The 16325-nt window shown below is 41.5% G+C and overlaps 1 protein-coding gene across 1 annotated transcript in view; it reads right to left on the minus strand.

Annotated features, from left to right (window-relative positions):
* Positions 1 to 16325, minus strand: part of ell2 (elongation factor for RNA polymerase II 2) — a 56597-nt gene that overhangs the window by 23512 nt on the left and 16760 nt on the right. Inside the window, exons 3-5 of the mRNA XM_080528711.1 lie at positions 7262 to 7383; positions 6552 to 6715; positions 836 to 1095 (exon numbers count right to left, since the gene is read on the minus strand). Of these exons, the coding sequence (XP_080384837.1) occupies positions 836 to 1095; positions 6552 to 6715; positions 7262 to 7383 (546 nt within the window). The remainder of the gene's footprint in view (positions 1 to 835; positions 1096 to 6551; positions 6716 to 7261; positions 7384 to 16325) is intronic.

Consider the following 16325-nt stretch of genomic DNA (forward strand, 5'->3'; position numbering starts at 1 on the left):
GTAAAAAAATAAATAAATCTTTGCACTTTTCAGGTGAAGAAAAAAAAAAAGCCTTTCATGACCTTTACTAGATATGTGCGTTCTACCACCCAGTATGCTTACATTTTCAAAATCACTTCAGGATGAGCTAGTATGAAGCTATTTTGCCGTTTTTCTGTGTAGGAGGCAGGCTAATTTACAAGCGGCCAACTAGTGGTCGTTGTGTGTAAATAGCAGCTTGAGCATTGTAAAGAGGCGGCTCTTTTAGTAGGTAAAAAAGGCACGTCTGTTCTAGTGTTAAGGCTGTTCTAGTGTTAAGGCTGTTCTAGTGTTATGGCTGTTCTAGTGTTCTAGTGTTGAGGCTGTTCTAGTGTTAGGGCTGTTCTAGTGTTAAGGCTGTAAGCTGATAAGCTAGTATGAAGCTATTTTGCCGTTTTCCTGTATAGGAAGCAGGCTAATTTACAAGTGGCCAACTAGTGGTCGTTGTGTGTAAATAGCAGCTTGAGCATTGTAAAGAGGCGGCTCTTTTAGTAGGTAAAAAAGGCACGGCTGTTCTAGTGTTCAAGTTCAGTTCAGGTCTCTGCCTCACTTGTTGCAGGGTGTTCTAGTGTTAAGGCTATTCTAGTGTTAAGGCTCACTTGTTGCAGGGTGGTCCCCATGGAGTTCTAGTGTTAAGGCTAGTGTTAAGTCTCACTTGTTGCAGGGTGGTCCCCATGGAGTTTCTAGTGTTACGGCTAGTGTTAAGTCTCACTTGTTGCAAGGTGGTCCCCATGGAGTTCTAGTGTTAAGGCTAGTGTTAAGTCTCACTTGTTGCAGGGTGGTCTAGTGTTAAGGCTGTTCTAGTGTTAAGTCTCACTTGTTGCAGGGTGGTCCCCATGGAGTTGCGGTCCTTCTGGCTGACCCCGTCCCTCTGCAGCCGGGCCAGCACCTCCAGCTTCTTGTAGGGCCGCAGGGCCAGCAGGTGGATGACGCGGTCGCGGTATGGCCGCTGGGACACCGGGTTGTTGGCAAGGCACTTGCGGATGGTGTTGGCTGGGTTGATGGGCGTGGAGCGCTTCCGCTCTGGGACTGGGTCGGGAGCGCCCGGCGCTGGCTTTCGGATCTGGACTTTCTTACCTGTTTTAAAGAGAGACGACAATGAGATTAGAGGGGGGGACATCGGGGACATCGTCCCGAACCAGAGCTCTGTGGTGGTCATGGGAACCCAGGTAAACCGTATTTAGATCCAACACAGGGGAGAGAGGATGTAAGGCAGGGGTGGAGAATTCTGGGCTTCCGCTGGTGGACACTGTTCTTTCATACCTGCCTACCTGCTCACTAAGCAGTACAGCCAAACCACTCAGCCTAAACCACATACTGACTGAGAGATGAGGACTAAAGCCAGTGGGGTCAGCACCAATCATCCTTGTTCTGAAGCGTATTTCTGAAAATGGACTGAATGAGGTAAAACTGTCTCACCAACTGTCACCAACTCGTGAGCTTAGAATGATAAGGTTCTATCTCCGTTTAGGGTAGTTCAGAGATATTGAGCGTCAAAGTTTTTACATTCCATTATGTTTTGTGAGATGGAACCTTTGTATTTTATTAATTACTAACTAAAAAACTTCAACATTTTAAAAATAACACCACACAGGCATTAATAAACACCTAATGGATCAGATTATGTAAAAAAATCAATTTTGACCAACAATTTAGATGGAACCTTATAATTCTAACGTCACCAACTGTCTCATCAACTGTAGAGGCATGCCTGTATGTGAAAGTCCATTTCTGTCACCGTGTCAGAATAGGCCCCTGGCCCCTAAGCCTTCTGGTTCATCAGGATTCCTTGCCATTCCCCCACCATGCACTGCTCCTCCGGTGATTATGAAACTCTAAAGCTGTTTAAGAGATTACGGTTAAAGCAGTGGTGTAGTGTAGTTTTTTCTAGTGGGTATATTGTGATTTTTCTCCTCCCAGCCTCATATCGTTCATTTCGCCATAAAAATAAATCTGCGCTCCCTGTCTAACGTTATATATATGTTACAGTACATGTGGGAATACGGTACATGTAGGAAAACTAGGGTTAGGTGCTACGTCGACTTGGTACATGCTGGCATGTCTAACCCCAACCCTAACCCTACCCCTAACCGTAGCACCTAACCCTAACCCTAGTTTTCCCACATGTACCGTATTCCCACATGTACCGTAACATATATATATCTAAATGACATGTTATAAGGCTGATCTGTGCATGATAGTGCTGCATTTTGAATACAAAATGTAGTCGTGTATTTTTGGGAGTTTTGAGTTTTTGTTTGTTTACTTTGGAGGTTGAGGGCTAACCCTGCTGTCAAGCATAGCCGAGAGCCAGTTGATGGACTGTGGACTGTGCGGTTGCCTGTCACTCGTGCAACCTGCTGAGTCACTCTTTCCTGTCCCCAGCTGAATGATTGGAGCCACGCTGGGTCGTGAGGACGCGCTGGAGGCGACGGGGTACAGTCTGGAGTCAACCCTGGGCGGAGCCCCGGTCAAGAGTTTATCGGACTATCCTATCTCATCGGACACTGCTGTTTTTTTTAAAGAGTCTTTTTTCTAACTTTTAGTATTTATTCTAATAAAGTTTCCATTTATACTGTTCCTGTCTCTGGGTGATTTTGGCTGGCTCCTCCACAGTATCCGCTTAGAAGGCAGGGGTAGTGGATGGGCTTAGGGTTGCCCCCGCCCCGTTACACGTGTGTGTCGATTAGCATTCATCACAATAAACGAGCAAGACATCAAACCAAATGTCACCCATTCACGACACTGATGCCATAGGTGTCCAGAAACATGGACTGTTCACGCACAACAGAAGGGAATACTTTTGAGTTGGATAGTGAAGTTACACGTATGGTTTTGGGCATGTTAAATAGGGTGCTTTCTCAGCCAGCTGCTACATGCCCAAACCCCACCCCTTTCCTCTACTCTCCTAACCCTTCTCACTTAACGGTTTCCATCTGGGCCACCATATGCAAATTACTCCCAGGGGCAGAAAACACCAAAAGAGGGTATAACTGACTTTTCAAGTTTTAAAAGGGTGAGACTGGGTGTTCTGAAACCAAGAGTAGTAGAACAGACTTCTGAGATCCCCACAACAAACTATAGTTTGCCTCTGGGGCAGAAACAGATGCCTCCAAAAGATGAAAAGCATTTGAATGAATTCTACATTGTTAAGATAGAAACTATTTGGAAAGTTCCTCTTAGGAATTCTCACTAATGCTCAGGAAGTGAATTCAATTGTGAAAACTGAAGGACGTTTTCAAAGTAGCAGCTTCTCTTGCTCCATTGTCTTCAATGGTGAGGACGAGTGATGGGTTGGCTTAACTGTGGGTTGGGCAAGTTTAGGGTCAGAGTATTCTGTGTTTGGGGGGCATGTTAAATATTAGGGAGAACAATACAAAGGTATTATACACATTCTGTAATGCCTTGATTGTCAATGAATGATTCAGCATGCAGTACTCATTTTTAAAATATAAAATATGACAAATAACATTTTACAGTGCATTTTGTACAGTGCTCCGGGCGCATGGAAGCGGTTTCTACTCTTTGAGAGCAGCACCGCGCATCAATGCCACTTTGGGCCTGGCAACCAATCAAATTAGGAGACAGGCAGGCCAAACTTGAACTTTACCATTTTTATAATCCTTGGTATGACTCGGCCGGGGATTGAACTCACAACCTCCCAATCTCAGGACGGACACTCTAACCATGGCGTTAAAAGGAGTCAAGAGGTCAGTGTTTCCTCTATATGCATTGATTCGTGGCGGGCCGCCACAAATACATTTTCTTCGCCACTAATTGATTCAGTCCACTTTGATTCAGGCTGGTCAACGAGAAAGGCAGCGAGGTATTATGACCGGAGAACAGAATAAAAGCAGATTGAAGCTAGATTTAGGCCGCTTTCAGACATTTCGGATGTTTTGCGTCTGCTCAACGACTCACCAAGAGATTGAGAGACAAGATTTGTCGATGACTGCCAGTGTTTCCCCTAGGTTTGCTGACTTGGGGGGGTGGCATGGACCGTGGCATGGACCGTGGCATGGACCCCCCCCCCCCTCTCAAGGCTACTTACTTATGTGGTCTTGACTACCTGTCCACTTTCTCACCTGGTTCTTGCTCTCTCTCTCTCTCTCTGGTGTGCCGACACCATCCTGCTCTCTCTCCTTCTCTCCCTCCCTATCCTCCTCTCTCCCTTTTGCTGTCAACCAAAAGGTAAACAAAACAGCCAGAGTATTTATAATCTAATAAGAGGCATATATTGATCCATATCAATTTATAACATAATTATAATTGAATATTGGATTGCTGTGGGCAATCCAGTCAGATGTCATTTTGACTTTACTCTCTCACCTACTCTCTCAACTATAAAAAACAGACATTTCCAATGCTTCAATCCACTGTCCATGTACTGTAAATATACCATTATGGTATTACCATGAAGCCCAACTCTAGCAGAATAAGAAAGATAGTATATCTACTTTAAGTAAAATAATAAAGTGCCTCCAGTTAGCTCTTTAGCTGGCAAGTGTGCAAGGAGACTAGCTCATCTCATCACCTCTGAGCTAGCTAGTAAGCTTGCTAGTTCTTTGACACTATTTACACTATGGAACTATAGTCAGACACTTTCTAGTCACGATAATAACGACCAATTTTAACCAACTTTCTCTGTCAGAACACTCAGCAATTATATTTGCTAACATTTCAACTTGCTTACTTTCAATCTGCAGACATCACAGCCGGCAAAAACTCTCGCGTCTCGCGCGCACACTAGCGCAAAATCTTGTATTATTCTCCAGCGCGGCACAGCGCGAAGTGTGGAGATAGGTCTGGCTATATGACACTACTGGTGGACTAACGTTACCAACGAGCCTATGGGCTTGCCACTCGCCAGATTCGGGTTGGGTGCGTTTAAAATACGTGCATATTTGAGCCTGCTTGTCAGATGTTTGGTGTCTACGTCCGTAATAATTCCTCTTTCTTGGGGGGGCGGGGGGTTCCGTTGGGAGGGCGGCCCGCCCCCCCAAGGCAATGGTAGGGGAAACACTGACTGCAAATTGGGTGCGATGGTGACTTTTTAGGTGTTGCTTCAGTCGTGTTCCTCCATTTCTTTACCGTGGAGGCTACTGTGTTTGCCGAATCCGGTGTGGTCGAAAGCCGACTTGATGTAGGCTAGTGTACTTGATGAACTGTAAATCGATGCGCGTGGGGTGTCCTCTGATAGGATAGCTACTGTTCTATCTCGCTACATGCGCATAGATCCATTTTAAACGTGTTTGATGGATGCAAACAAAAGTAGGACCATGAATATGAGCTGAAACATACAAATAAAAAAAATGCTTTGACCGTCATAAAACCAGTCTTTTAAAAAATATATATTGTAGTTTTTTAACATTTAATCGCAACGTCATGAATTGATAATAAACGCCTTAAGAGTGTGTGATTGAAGATGCTAGTCTCAGGTCATCAACAGCACCAGATTTGGCATAAGGCGTTACATCAACACAGAAGCTGCAACATTATCAATATCTCAATGCCATTTTAACTCCACCTGCCAGAGGAGACAGACACCATGAGATTGCAGCTTTGATTTGAGTGGTTTTGATTAGGCAAGGTTGACCTTTGCTTTTCCACTTGCCTGACCTCAATACAGAGACTGTGCTGTGTGACGTTAGAATTACAGATAATAATAATCACATTACAGCCTACATATCAGTTCTATAATTATATATTTATCTACCCTCTAACACAATAAACAACTTCAATGTGTTTGTCATTGAGGTACAAGCCTATCCATTAGAATTCCTCAAAGATGAAACCAGGTTGTTGTTCTGCCGAGGTGGAAGACCTAGAAACGTTTCCCAAAGAACGTTTTGGGGAAAAGTCTGTCGCAGTCGTGGCTGTGCTCTGCCATTGTTGACAAACCGTGATGTTATAATTATACGGTTCTATCTCCATTTTTGTCAATTTAGTTTTTTACATAATCTGATCCATTAGGTGTTTATTAATGCCTGTGTGGTGTTATTTTTTAAATGTTTAAATTTTTGAGTTAGTAATTCCTAAAATACAAAGGTTCCATCTCACAAAACATAATGGAATGTAAAAACGTTGACGCTCAATATCTCTGAACTACCCTAGACGGAGATAGAACCTTATAATTCTAAGCTCACAAATGGGCAGAGGTTTACATAGTTTGGGATGGGTGTGGGGTCTGTTAGTTGAAGTCTTTACTGGGTGCCAGTGTTGCGTTCTAAACTAGCTGACTGTACCCTGGTGATGGTGTGTGTGGGCAGCCTGCGTGTCGATACGGATAAACAGTTACCTTCCCTTATCAACGTGAGCTGAGCACTAATCTGAAAAGACTGCCACAGCGAATGGCTTACTCAGGCCAAAACAATGGCTTTCAATGGAGCGTCTGCCTATGTGATGCATTGCTTTTCACCTATTCAGTCCCTCAAAAGCAACAGTGGTCTGAACAGAAAAAAAGAAAAAAGAAAAGGCTGTCGGGGGAACAAAGGCGTGTGGGAGTATCGGGCCAGGGCCGGGGGAGAACTTGCCTCTGAACTGCCCCCCGGGCTTGATGACTTTGGTCCCCCGTTTGCGTGTGTCTTCCTCTGCCTGCGTCATGCGGTCTTTGGTCACCTGGTACGAGTCGTTGGTGGGGCAGACTGTGACTTTGTCCTGCACCGTTCCCAGAGAGGCCAGGTGGGGGGTCCCTGAGCTGGGAGGGGAGGACAGAGAGCTGATGTCATCACAGCACGACCACTCTGAACTCAACAACTCTGTCACTACTATTGTCTGTCACTAGTCATAAGTAGAGCAAGAATCCGGGGTTGGACACGTAACCAACCGTTATTACAGCCATTACAGGATGGAACTCCTTACCCAAGCATGTTAGTAAAACTAATTCTAGATGCACTTTCAAGAAAAGAGCACTTAATACAATTAACTCTGAATGAACAGTAGATGATTTATCTGGTTTGCTGATCTGTTATTTCATTTATTTTCTTTGGTTTTTATTTTTTCATTTTATTATTCCTTTCTTTTGTTATTATGATGTATGCATGTATGTATACAATGTTCACAATTGTCTGCATGTATATAATGTTGACAATTGTCCAAATATGATTTTTGTGTCAGACCCCAGGAAGACTAGCTAATGTCATGGCATTAGCTAATGGGGATCCTAATAAACAAACAAACAAACAATCCATTTTGGAAGCAGCCATGTATTGTTACAGATGGTACTTAGTGGTGGGAACCTCACCTGGACACATATTGGTGGATGCATTCAAAGCTTCCCTGAGGGTTGTCCTTTCCCACACTGGACAGGTAAAAGTCGAAGCTCTGGGATCCGTCCAAGGAATCGGTCCTTGGGATTTTAATGCGCTGCAAAGATCACATAAGAAGACAATCCATCAATGGATAAAACTAATTCATCACACCGACAAGAAACCCAGGAGTTTCCCCCCTCTGTCCCGTTGCTGCACAGTTCAAACTGTAAAGAGTGGAGGATAAGGCCATGGTAGCTGATCATTTGGAGAGGGGTGTGAATTAGGGGTGGGCATCAATGATCGACGATCGATAAGGATCTTGGCCGATCACAAAATATTTTGCTCGATAATCTTTTTTTTTTTTTTAAGGACACTAACGTTTTCAGTCATCCTCCTATTTGTGAGTAACTGTTTTTTTACTGCTCCTATGGTGAGTTACTTATTTTCTATATTTTTATTTATAACGTAAAATGTGTTTTTAAGTTAAACAATTTAGGCTACTCACTGCCTTGTTTAAGAGGATTGTTATCTGACTGTAGTGTCTAGTTTGAATGTGAATGAATGTGTGCAATAGCAACACAAATAAAGTTTTCCCCAAGGAAAACATGCTTGTTATTTCTGCCCTATTTTTTTTTCCGGTTTTTTTTTTTGTTGAAAAAAACATTTTTTAAATGTTTTAATGAAAAAAAAGCTTAGCAATTAATAGATAATTGATCGTTAATTCTTGCGATTATCAAAAAAGAAATCTTGATCGTTTGCCCAGCCCTAGTGTGAATATACTTTTCTAAAACTTCAGGGTAGGGGAAGGATTTTGTTCTTTTTTTTAATATGACAGTCATACCAAACAGAGAACCATCTGTGAAAACACTTGCTACAACTAGGCCTCATTTCTCATTCACTCTTACAGTGACATTTAGTGTGTGTGTGTGTGTGTGTGTGTGTGTGTGTGTGTGTGTGTGTGTGTGTGTGTGTGTGTGTGTGTGTGTGTGTGTGTGTGTGTGTGAGTGAGAGCGACACAGACATCTAGGTCCCTGCACTAGGGGATGGGTTCAATTCAGATGACCTTTCGTCTGGGTTGAGAGTGGGACAATTCATTTGGACATTGGCATGACATGAACTTTATTGTTTGTTTATTGAAATAAATACATTGTTCCATAAAAGGTGGTGATTCCTAGCCAATGGTGACATCTACATTGATGCGCATTGAACTGAACTGCTCCCTAACGTGATTGGGCCAAGTACTCTCTCCTGAGGAAAGGCGCATACAGATTACCAATGCAATACTTCTTGTACACTATACATTCTAACACTTTCCAACGTTAATCTAATTTCTGAATTTCAGAGACCAAAGGGAGGGTGCAGCTCCCTGGCTGAGAGGGGCGGGTATGGCAGGGTGCCCTTTCTCAATACCAACCCAATGAGCTTACTGTTGCAAAATATGTTGGTAAAAACAGGGGAAATTAAATATGATTGCTGAAAGAATAAACACCTGTTTACTGTGAGGATAAATGACTCACTCTGATAATAATAATCACATTACAGCCTACAGCCTACATATTAGTTCTATAATTATATATTTATCTGTAGTATGCTACCCTCTAACAGTCTAACACAATAAACAACTTCAATGTGTTTGTCATTGAGGTACAAGCCTATCCATTAGAATTCCTCAAAGATGAAACCAGGTTGTTGTTCTGCTGAGGTGGAAGACCTAGAAACGTTTCCCAAAGAACGTTTTGGGGAAAAGTCTGTCGCAGTCGTGGCTGTGCTCTGCCATTGTTGACAAACCGTGATGTTATAATTATACGGTTCTATCTCCATTTTTGTCAAAATTGAGTTTTTTACATAATCTGATCCATTAGGTGTCTATTAATGCCTGTGTGGTGTTATTTTTAAAATGTTGACATTTTTTTGTTAGTAATTCATAAAATACAAAGGTTCCATCTCACAAAACATAATGGAATGTAAAAACTTTGACGCTCAATATCTCTGAACTACCCTAGACGGAGATAGAACCTTATAATTCTAAGCTCACAAAATGTCTATATGAAAACACTGACCTATTGGACCAGAGACCCAGGTGTTATGTCAGCATGGTATAGAGTGCAGGACTGGAAGTGCCTTGCACTCACATTGTAACCCAAAACACCTCCTCAAGACGGTCTCAGTTGGCTTCAGGAGGGGTCGGAGGTCATCTGGAGCCTTCACACATGCATGAACATTTTGGCAAAAAATAGTCTGAAAGAGGCCATGTGTGAAAATACGCTGAAAATGGACCAGCAAGAGAACTGATTCCTCATTCAAATAGACCGGAAGTGTGAATACAAAAAAAAAATGTTCATCTCTTGTTAACTTAAGTTTGGGTCTTTTAAAGAGGACTGAAGACAGCCTAACGAGTGGTGATCTCAGGACATCGGAGTATCCACCCAATAGGCTTGGAATCTCATGTTTTAGGGCCAGGGCCAGTGAGCATAGAAACAGACCATTCATCAGAGACAATCTAATTTTGGTCTGATGAATAAGAACATGTTTGTGTGGACATGTTACATATTACACTTGTACCAAATGGTTTAATTTAATACCATTAACATTTTATTGACAGAAAGCAAAGTGTATCGTGCAATAACTCAAATGGACTCATCTCAGTGTTTCCTCTATATGCATTTATTGGTGGCGGGCCGCCACGAATGAATTTCCTCCGCCACTAATTGATTCAGTCCACTAAAAAAATAATTTAAAAAAATCCACCTCTGAACATTTTAGCTGATTAAAATATATCTGATCCTAGATCAGCGCTATAATGGATGTTGACTAAAAGTGCACCTAAATCCACACCCATCTCTCTCTAACCGCTGATCCAAAATCAGATTAATGACATTAAACATTCAGTTGACGACGTGACACAAGGGCTACTCCTGATTGGTCTAAATGTGAACCGGCATGAGAACCGTGCAGACTCAACCATCCCTGCTCAGCAGTCTTACCTGCCGAAATGCTCGGGCGCCTGTGTTTTCTCCTCGCAAATAACGGGCTAAAAGTCACCGGTAGTACCATCTAAAAGATACAAAAAGCTGATCTAGCTAGCTAGGTGCACAAATAAGATATCACGTTAAATAACTTCGAAATATTAAACGAAAACAGCGACAGATGGATGGATTTTTCAAGAAAAAAGATGTCCCAGACACTTCAAACATTGCTGAAGCTAGCAGTGGCTTTGAGCGATCCGAAACTGCATGGCTGGCAGGAGCAAAGGAGCTAGTTGGTGGATCAGCTAACAACGTTTATGGCGGGGTACCACCACCACCAGCTACAACTACAGCGGGAGAACAAGCAGCAGCTACTGTGCGCTGTGGTATGTACACCAACATATTACTTTCGTTTGTTACTTTTATTTGGACTTTGGATTTTAAGACCACTTTAATTCATGAAAAGGTCCAGAGTTTCTTGTTGCAAACGGAGGAAGGACAAACAACAGGTGCGTTGAAACCAACACCCAATCATGCCAGGACGATGGCTAATTTGATAATTTTGATAGACATGATAGCCATCACATCTAGTTGAAAAACTGTCGCAAGTTGAAGAACTCGCGCAAGTTGGAAATACTCTGAAACTTTCGCCAAGTTGGACATACTTTTCCTGTTGAGACTGCTCGTTTGGAAGGACATTGGATCCGTGAGTAACGTAAACCTTCAGAGCTGATGGATGGAAACCGGTATCACGAGTTTATATTCTGTATATTATTTAATTTTTTTGCCATCCTCCCTCTAGTTTTGGTTGAAATTAGGTCGTTGTTTTGAGCGCGCGTGCGCGTTTCATGCGCGGGGACAGGGCTCTCCGCCACTAATGTAAAAATTCCTGGAGGAAACACTGCATCTATTCATTCAGTCAGTAACACAAAACCATATAGAGTCTACAAGTAGGACGCATGCAAATGAACATTCTTGCCTGAAAGCGAAACCGAAATTAAGGGAACACTTGACCGAATACCGAGTGCGTACCAGCAGTTTTTCATTTATTTTGCCAATTTTTTTACCATTGCATACATTTAATAAATGTGCCTTTTTATTCATGCATGTATGCATATTAGGGCTGCAACGATTAGTCGACGTCGATCATAAAAACTCGTCGACGTGGAATTTTAGTGTCGACGCATCGTATTAAAAAATAAAGAAAAAGAAAAAGAAAAAGAACGGGAGCCATGCAAGAATCAGCTGGGTAAGTTTTAGCTAACGTTGTTAGCCAACTGGCTAACGGTATATTGTTAGGGTCATAATGTTTATGTTAGCTTTACTGTTACATGTTGGAAAACAACGTCTCATGGACAGGGCTGTACATGCTATGAGCGTTTGTGCTATTAATTTATTTGCCCTGTGGCACGCGTGTGACAGACAGAGGCGCTTGTATGTAACGTTACGTAGCAGGGGTTTTCCATGTTGAAGCCAGGAGAACGAGAGATGAAACGAAGTGAGGGGTGGTCACTATTAAAATACCAGGTAGTCATGGTGGATGATCATGAATGATGCTTGATAAGTGAATGCTATTTCAATTATGTTGAGTCCACCAGCGAGCTGTCTGTAAGATAAACAGCGCCAAGCGTAGCCTACTAACGTGAGCTGTCTGTAGTCTAGCCAGCAATGCTAGCTAGCCAATCAACTAGCTCTGTGAGCAGCTGTAGCTTGGCGTAACGTTAGGTTCGATAGCTAGTTAAGCCGGATTTATGCTTCTGCGTCGCCATTTACGCGCAGCGAAAAGCCACATGACTAATAGAAAAAATAATCGACAGATTAGTCGACTACCAAAATAATCGTTAGTTGCAGCCCTAATGCATATTCATGTAAAATGATAATTATCAAAATTACGTGTTTGAAAATGAAATTGTTCAGGGTTCCTGCAGGTTTCAACAAGCCTAATTTAAGATTGATCAAAATGTTATTGGACAAGAGGCATTCCATGACTGCTGATCCGATTTCCAGAACGAATTTACGAACGCAGCCTAGGCAGGGCTTGACGCTTACCTTTTCCCCAGGTAGCACTGTGCTACCATGTTGAAAAATGTAGTAGCACACCAAGAATTTCAGTAGCACAATGAAAATTGCGCAATTTTCGTCAACAACGACAACAAATTATCATAATCATAACATATCAAAATGATCATAACCGGCTCTTGGCCGTAATAAAAATGGAGACTCACACAATGTAAAGGGGAAGTAAGAATCTTAATTTCAGTTGGCCCACGGTTCGGTATGAACCTCGGTTTTTGGGTCACGGTTCACGGTTCGTTTTTTTTGTTTGTTTCAAATGCTACTATTTATTTACAAACTGTTACTTTATTTTGCTTATACTTATGGAACTTTAACATTTAGACACATTCCAGAATATGACTGGTAAATTGTATAATATAAATATATATAAACAAAACACTTTCAAATGTAAAAAAATTACAGAAACACTTTCAAATGTGACGTGTTGTGGATTGGAACTACGGATCATAAACTTTCAAATGATGTGTCATACATTGAAATCCGAAAAAAGATGAAGTTAGAGTCATTTGAATGTTAGACATCAGGCACATATAGGGTTAACCTCTTTGTAATGAAACCGGAAGCAACCGCTGCTAGCAGCTAGCGGCTAACAAAACACAGCGCTACGAACTATGAGAGCTGTATCCCATATACCCATTATGCGCATTTTAAGCATATAGGACTCGCGTGAAGCATTTCTGCGACACGCGTTTCTGTTCACTGTTTTCATTCCCTCATCGCTTATACACATAGGTTTGACTGCGCATGACAGTAGTTCAGCAGTTAGTCGCACTGGTGCGATTGAATGTATTTCCAAGTCGCACAGAAATATATTCACTCGCAAATGCGACCAAAACAGTCGCACTGTCGAGCCCTGCTAGGGCTAAACCACTCGCAGACTCGTTTTTTTTCATAACACGAAACTTTAAGTTTTAAAGTACCCACTTGATATAATAAACAACAGTTTAACGATCACTAAATCCTTATAATTTCTGGATTGGATTCACTATTCTCGTTTGCCATAGGCTACTGGTAAAGGAGACCTTTGTAAATACTTTCGTTTTGGGACGTGTTCTTGTTTGGGGCTGTGTGATAATCTAATTATATGTAGTTATGTGTTTCTAGCATGTCAATGTTCTATCAGCATGTTGTGATGTTATAAAAAATTAGGAGGATGAAGGGCTGAAATGGCGCAAAGCGGCAAAACAAGGCTTCCCTTTAACTCCCCGACGGCTACGACTATTGTAGCTTCAGAAGGAACAAGTTTTCCAAGTTTTATTGTGCTTGCTGTAGCAAGCGGCACTATGTTATTGCTCATATATATTTATTTTAATCCTGTTCTTTTACCAACTGCTAAGACAACAATAGCTAGCTAAAGATATTGGCCCCCAAATCATTTTACAACTTGTTTAGCTATTATGTTCCAACGTTTCTGTCGAACCCCGCAGTAGGCTAACTAACATAACGTAGCTAGCGAACGTTAGCCTACAGAAGTGGAAAACAAACGTCAGATCAGATATATAAACTGGTTATTTTGATTAACTGGACACATTTTGTGAATATACATGGTTACTTTCTCGCCTGACATGCCAAAAAACATATTAAAACATAATAAAATGACATGTTAACACTTGTAGAGCCAAAATTACAACAGCTTTTAGCCCATGGAGGTTTAACCTGATTTTAAAAACCTTGCTGCCGGCCGGTGCAAAATGCATTCCGGGATACTGAGCTGCATACTTCAGTGTGAACAGGCGGCTGGTAATGGCATACTTATTGGCATATTTATTATTAATTTAGTAGGCAGTATACTAATTGAGTATGCAGTATGCCATTTCGAACACGGCCAGAGAAGTTATTGCCATTTTATAACCCAATATATTTTTTAGACCTACCAACTCATATTTAAGACCTACCGGCTCAAAGGGCCTAAAGGTCTGATTATCGAATTTAAGACCCCTAAACCCATATACTTTGTTACGTAATATTTTCTAATTTCATGAAAGATGTATTTGTGACGGCGGCTGGTCAAAGGAGTAAAAAAGTCTCAAGCTATGCAGACAGAATTGCCAAACCTCAAACAGCACAGATACACTGTAGGCCTACTGATAATACTATAATGTATTATATCTTTGACCACTGGTTGGTTTTGTGGCGCTGTTCCGACTAGAGTCATCTCCAAACACTCGAGTTTGCTGGCTTATGACATTTTGTTTTCTTCATAACGATCACTTGTTTTCATTCTTGAATTGCTCACAGGTGCATGTCTCTCCTAGCAAGTAGCAGGTTAAATTGCTTGTTTGTCAAGCTTTATTGTCATACTCGCTATTGACAACTGGTTTGTAACTTCTTGTGATTTTATTCTTTTTCTAAAAGTTTTTTTTTTTTCCTTTCCTAACACCAGGGGAGCCACCCCTCCTAAATTTCGTTGTTTGGTACCTGTACTGTAGCAATGACAATAAAGTCCATTCATTCATTCATTCATAACACCGGACCTTGTCGCCAGCAGATTTGTTCTGGATCTAACCACCGTAGCAGGTAGGAAAGCTGGCTGTGTCTCAGAACACTTTTTTAACCTAGCTCAGGGCTGGGTAGATAGCTAGCTCTCTACTCCATTCATCAATTATCGTTATTGAACCTAAGTTAGTGTCGCTGTGCCAGTCTCTGTAATAAGCGAAAATATAGGATATTCCTGGTCCACATATGAAGCCTTCATTCAATACTGTACTATAAGGGAAATAAAGGGGTGTCGATTTGATCGCAAACAGGGTGTTCATTTATCTGTGACAAAGGACAGGACAGTTGTGAAGAGGTGGTGAATAGTGTCTATACATATGCAAACATCATAAGTGGTCAGGAATGTAACCAGCGACTGTCTCATCATTATAATCCAGAACACAAATCAGTAGGGGTGTAACGGATCACCTAACTCACGGATCGGATCGTGTCACGGATTTTGAGTCACGGATCGGATCATTTTTCGGATCAACACAAAACATACATATTTTTTAATAAAAACAACATTTTCCTTGAATTCTGTAAAAACACCACTTTTAATGTGTGAAACAAAAAAACAACATTCAAGATGTCAAAACTGATATATATATCACATATATATAACATCTATATATAACAACATATATATATAACAACATATATATAACATCACTGCTGCAAAGTAACAGAGTACTTTTTTTTGTGTGTTTACACAATCACCCAGGCTGCTTAGCGGGTGATATGACGTGATATAATTGGGACAGAGATGAGTGAATGAATGTTGTTGTCAACTCAGTACACATGCAGAGAGTGAGAATAAAGCGCACATGATTGTTTTTCTACCGGTTACATTTGAATGAATGAATGGTCTTTATTGTCATTGCTACAGTACAGGTACCAAACAACGAAATTTAGGAGGGGTGGCTCCCCTGGTGTTGGGGGGAAAAAAAAAAAAAAAAAAAACGCGATTTTGCTATTGATCCGCGGTACACATGCGTTCCGAACCGTGGAGGGCGATCCGAACAAAAGGCGTCTGATACGCATGTCAGCAAGTTATGATTTATGGTAATATGAATGACACAAAAAAAAGTGTGCATTAAGGTTTCCAAATTAACCTTGATCGTTAACCCTCGCCAGACCACGCCCACACCGGCGCAGGCAATCACGTGCCTATTTTCCAGAGTCCATAGAATTGAAACGAACGCACCTAAAGTGCTCCGGGCAACTGTTCCCGAAGCTCCAGGCATGAGTCTCTAACATACTTTTGTGTGATGTCAATAGACCAAGGGAAACAGTGTTAAAAAACGATTTTAATTTTGATGCATAAATCATATTAACATCAACAGCCCTAGTATTTACATTTCTCTAAATAAAAGTCAGAACATTAAATCGGCGGCTGCCGGCCAGTTACCCCTTTCACCAAAGCTCACGCTTTTATTTTGAAGTTGGGAAGACGAAAACGGAAGTCTTAACGTCGGAATGTGCCTGTTGTTCAGAGAACAGATGCCAAACTGCTGACATGTTTGCTGTAATTATATGA

This window comes from Nansenia antarctica (assembly GCF_963989245.1).
Source record: "Nansenia antarctica genome assembly, chromosome: 4".
Taxonomy (NCBI): Eukaryota; Metazoa; Chordata; class Actinopteri; order Argentiniformes; family Microstomatidae; genus Nansenia; species Nansenia antarctica.